The 4,945-nt window shown below is 43.6% G+C and overlaps 2 protein-coding genes across 2 annotated transcripts in view; one reads left to right on the forward strand and one right to left on the reverse strand.

Moving 5' to 3' along the window:
• Nucleotides 1–2,118, forward strand: LOC310820970 (uncharacterized protein; the record flags this gene model as incomplete). Its single annotated transcript, XM_083692814.1, has 6 exons — nt 1–146; nt 301–567; nt 776–881; nt 1,435–1,621; nt 1,765–1,853; nt 2,031–2,118. The coding sequence occupies exons 1-6, from the start codon at nt 29–31 to the stop codon at nt 2,116–2,118; spliced, it is 855 nt and encodes a 284-aa protein (XP_083548940.1). The 5' UTR covers nt 1–28.
• A 732-nt stretch (nt 2,119–2,850) lies between these two features.
• Nucleotides 2,851–4,945, reverse strand: part of LOC310820818 (serine protease HTRA3-like) — a gene marked incomplete at its 5' end in the record, with an annotated part of 7,968 nt that continues 5,873 nt past the window's right edge. Inside the window, 3 exons of the mRNA XM_083692623.1 lie at nt 2,851–4,217; nt 4,395–4,490; nt 4,773–4,830. Of these exons, the coding sequence (XP_083548749.1) occupies nt 4,049–4,217; nt 4,395–4,490; nt 4,773–4,830 (323 nt within the window). The 3' untranslated portion in view covers nt 2,851–4,048. The remainder of the gene's footprint in view (nt 4,218–4,394; nt 4,491–4,772; nt 4,831–4,945) is intronic.

Here is a 4,945-nt window from a genome sequence, read left to right on the forward strand (position 1 = left end):
CCAAGGCACTCTGGGACAGTGGAGGACCATGTCCAATCTGACTTTTGTTGCTGCGCGTTCTGATGGAACACTGCCACTCACATGCTCAGCTAAGTTCAGAGGTCACGAGGAACCAGTCAGGGTCTCTACTGCCCTGGATGTAGAATGTGAGTTATCTCCCATTTTTTTCAAACAATTTCTCAAAAATATAGTGTTTACATGTTTTGTTCTTCTCAGAAAGAAATAAAATTGGGGCCCATAGTCCGGAAACCAACGTTACTGCTGCTCTATTCTCTATACTGTGCCCGTATTTTGCTTTAGATCCTCCAAAAATACAGGAGGAATCTGTATGCATCACCAACCAATCAACGCTGACCTGCCAGTGTGTGGTGGACTCCAATCCAGGAAGTGAAATCTACTGGAGCCAAGATGGCGTCCCCTATGAGAGCAGCGGTGCAGTAGCAGTGAGGAATGGCTCTTCAACCCTGGGGACAGTGCAACTGGACACAAACCTCACAGAAACAGTGTCCTGCCATGCAAGCAACAGTTTGGGGAACGACACCCTCTATTTCTACCCATCGCCAAAGAGTGAGACCTTTTATCATGTTACTTACACTTCTCTCTCTCTCTCTCTCTCTCTCTCTCTCTCTCTCTCTCTCTCTCTCTCTTGAATAGCATTGACACTGTTTTAGGTTTTCTGCAAATGCTCAGGGTGTTATTCTGTCCTTTGAATTTCATTTGGACATTTTTTCAGATATCACAACTGGAAGTTAATTTTGGCCTACTTCATTCACAGGTCCATCACAGCTCATTATCATAGGCGTCACTACTGCTGTTTCCGCCATTTTCGGCGCATGGGCTGTGGTGTTGGTGGTGTGGCTTTGCAGAAGGTCAGCCAAACTGTAAGTGTAACTGTAACTATTGTTACCTTTTCTTCTTTACAGGAAATCCTTTTTTTTATTTTGGTCACACTGTATTTGGATGGTCTACAGTTGCTCAAGCTATCAACTGTACTGTTCATATGCAACAGCTTGCTAGGGTTAGGGCTATGGCTAGGGCTAGGTTTAGGGCTAGGCTTAGGGCTAGGGTTAGCATAAGGGTTAAGGTTAAAGCTAGGTTTAGGATAAAGGTTTAGGGTTAGGGCTAGGGTTACAGCTACGTTTAGGGTTAGTGGATAGTTTGTTGAATTGTTGATGATTTGGTTTAGGGTTAGGGCTAGGGTTAGGGCTACGTTTAGGGTTATTGGATAGTTAGTTGAATTGTTGAAGACAGTTAGTTGAACATCTCAATCAGTGATCTACTGAACATCTACAAACCATCTATTTGGGACTATCCAAATACTGTGTTTCTTTTTTTACCAAGGTTTATTTTGGGCCTCAAATAAAATACATACATGGCCTGATAAAGCTCAAAGAGAATGTGACATGCTTTTCCCGTGTTGTGTGTTATGTACAGTGGGAACACAGAAGACGCTGTTCAGAAAGATTCCACTCACTATGGCAACAAACAAGCAGTGGCTACCGTCTCTCCTCATCCCCAACACTACCACCAACAACAACAACAACAACAACAACAACGAGAGGACCACCGAAGAAGACGGGCCTTCTCAGATGTAACGGACAAGAATGTTGTTGGTATTGAGGTAAGTGAGTTCACTCAGAGACGGGAGTTCGGAGGGTGTCAGCAGGCCTGGTGATCAGGACACTGTATATACAATATACTGTTCTATAGGTTGATCCATTCTGGTCTTGTCTTTTACTTTGACATCCTTGTTTCAATGAAAAGGATGATCAAGCAACATATGGGAACGTTGACATGAATCCAGCAACATATGGGAACTTTGACTCAGGAAGATATGATAATCGCCAAAACAGGTATGTAACACACACACACAAAGAGGGGAGAGGGAGGAACAGAAATGTAAATTCAGCTTTGGGCCGTCTGAGCAGATGTAGAAGAGCTGTTGGTCGCTGCAATGACATCTCACACACACACACACACACACACACACACACACACTTACACTGAAGGTCTAATACTTCCCCCAACAGACCCAAAAAGAAAAAGGCCAAAGAGAGGAATGTCGATCAACAGCGAGATACTTATGAAACCGTTTACTCAAAATCCTGTAAAAAGTGAGCATCAAAGTACCTTCCCTCTCTCTATCTCTGTTTGTCTATTTCTCTTCATCTCTTTTCTTTGTCCTTCTTCCTGGTATGTTATCTCCAACTCACCTGAGTAATTCAAGATATTCACATTAATCCTTCTGTTTGTGGGACAATTTTCACCTCAGAGACTAACAATAAAACCTTATTTTAACCAACTGGAACAGGAAGAAGATGAGACTGGCTGTCTCAGGAGGAAAAGACGACAGCTATGTCACAGTCCTTAAGGTCAGTCCATCACATCCACATGTTTCTAACAGGTAACACACACAGGCTCATCCACGTTAGTCTAGTCACATGACACCAGAATTTCCTCACTCACTCTGGCTATAACAATCCCCAAAAGTTGGCCTACATTCACTAAACAGGAGGGCATCCAAATCGAGCGGTGCTCAGCCATTGGGTATCCAAATCGAGCGGTGCTCAGCCATTGGGTATCCAAATCGAGCGGTGCTCAGCCATTGGTTATACCACCCACGTACCTCCCCTTACCTTTGCCGCACCCCACCTTACCCTCATGGCTACCACCTGTGTTTCTATGTGTGACCCTGACCTCAAACAAAATGTTCCTGTTGGGTGAAAATGACGGACTCATTGATTAACTGATTGTAATTAATTATGACTGATTAGATGTTTGATTGATTGAATGATTTTGATTGATTGGTTTTGTTCCTGGTATGCCCCCAGGCTGCTGCGGTCACGGGAGAGGAGAGGGGGTCACAGGCACAGCCCGCCTGCAAGGACCGTCTCAAAGACGTGTATGAAAACGCGCCCTTTCAATACGATGGAAGAATACCGTGATTCACTATCTACTCCCGACACACACACGCACACACACACACACACACACACACACACACACATTTCTTTCACATATGAAGTATAGTAAGAGTTTTTTGTGTGTTTTGGGTCATTCCTTATGAGGATAATAAGGATGTTCCATTTGTCGCAGCTTGTAAATAATTTAGTCAGCTTCTCAAACTTTGATTTGGTACTTTTATCATTCTTTCTTGTCTGTTTTGTGTATATATACATATATATATAAATCACTGTATAGTGTTTGTATATCTGAAACATCAAGGTGAAGAAAGACACAGGCACACATCTGTGCGTATAACAAAGTCTGTAAGAGCTTATCCTGTTGGCAGTTCACCATAATTTAGTTTTACACCCGGTTTATGTTTAACTGTATGTTTAAGTACATCTGCTTGTTTTAATTGTCTCTATAGTCTGATACTGTATACATTGCAATAAATGTGAAATATATTCTTTATTCATTAATACTAAATAGCGAAAATGCTGACTTTAAACAAGGAGGCAAAAACATGTTCTCTCATACAGTGTAACATGCTTTACATGACTGTCTCTCCAGACTGCCTCAACTGGAAACGTCAGAGAACAGCATCTGTTTATAAGTCATACGCGTCTACTTAATGCACTTATACAACCACTGAATGAGAATAATGCATTTGTTGGATTATATCAGACCCAATCAATTACAGTAGTTTGTTGGGTTTGACGACTCGTTGAAGAGCGATCAGTTTGGTCATGTCATTGCTCGAGTCGTTCCAATATACATTCCACTGTTTATAACAGGTTTATAACCTGGCTGCATGACTCACTGCATACTGCTACATCTTAACGCCACGTAAAAATGCTACATCTTTGCCCTATTTGGCAAGGCAAGGGAACGTTGGTAAAAGCAAAAATAGACCCAGGCTCAAGTCTTTGAGTTATTGTCAGTAAAACATCCTCAACCCTCAGTCTTGTAAAACGACTCGTGCTCCTACGGTACTCCTCCCCAACGTGAGCGTCTAGCTCAGAAACCTCTCATTGTCCAGCCCAAAAATGATACAAATATGAATGATTTATGACTACATTTCCCATGATTCACCGCTCATGATTCACTGCATGATCACGTGGGGCTCGATGTTGAACAGCAGGTCGTCGTTGCCACGGCGAATCTCCAGCAGGAGGGGCGCGTCGCCTAGCAACGCCTTCAGCAGGTCTTCGCTGCTCCTGAGCGGTTGGCCGTTGAGCGTCACGATGATGTCGCCAGCCTCGATCCCGCTCCTGGAGGCAAAGGAGAGTTTCAGGGGTCTGGTTCCCACCTGGGTTTCGTCACCATGGCAATGGCTCCGATCTCGCTTGTGTGTGTGTGTGTGTGTGTGTGTGTGTGTGTGTGTGTGTGTGTGTGTGTGTGTGTGTGTGTGTGTGTGTGTGTGTGTGTGTGTGTGTATGAACACCTACTGTTGAGCAGCGGAGTCTGGTATGACCTGGTGGACCAGGACGCCATGATTGACATCGGGGAAGTCCGGGTTGTGCTGTTTCAACTCTGCCACCAGCCTTAGAGAGGCGTCACACATGTTAGATTCATCAACGCAACGCAACACCATCACACACTCAACACCATCACATACTCAACACCATCACATACTCAACACCATCACATACTCAACACCATAGACAACTGTTCAGTGGTTAGAAGTGATTCGTACACCAAGTGAAGTATATTTGATAGCTCTTCATGATATAAATAAAAGCCTTCCACAATGATGAATAAAGGCCTAATAAAGGTAATTCTGTAACACTATTTGAATGTGTAACTGCTGCGTGTGTTTCACTAACGCCTTAGTGACCGTCAGCATCCGGATGCCTATGAAACGCTTCTTCACTCCCGTCATCTCTAGAAAACAACCAAACAAACAAACCGACATTTGGTTATTATGTTGTTAATGGAGTATTTCCTGTGTGTGTGTGTGTGTGTGTGTGTGTGTGTGTGTGTGTGTGTGTGTGTGTGT

The sequence above is a fragment of the Argentina silus genome (genome assembly GCF_951799395.1).
Source record: "Argentina silus genome assembly, chromosome: 21".
Lineage (NCBI taxonomy): Eukaryota > Metazoa > Chordata > Actinopteri > Argentiniformes > Argentinidae > Argentina > Argentina silus.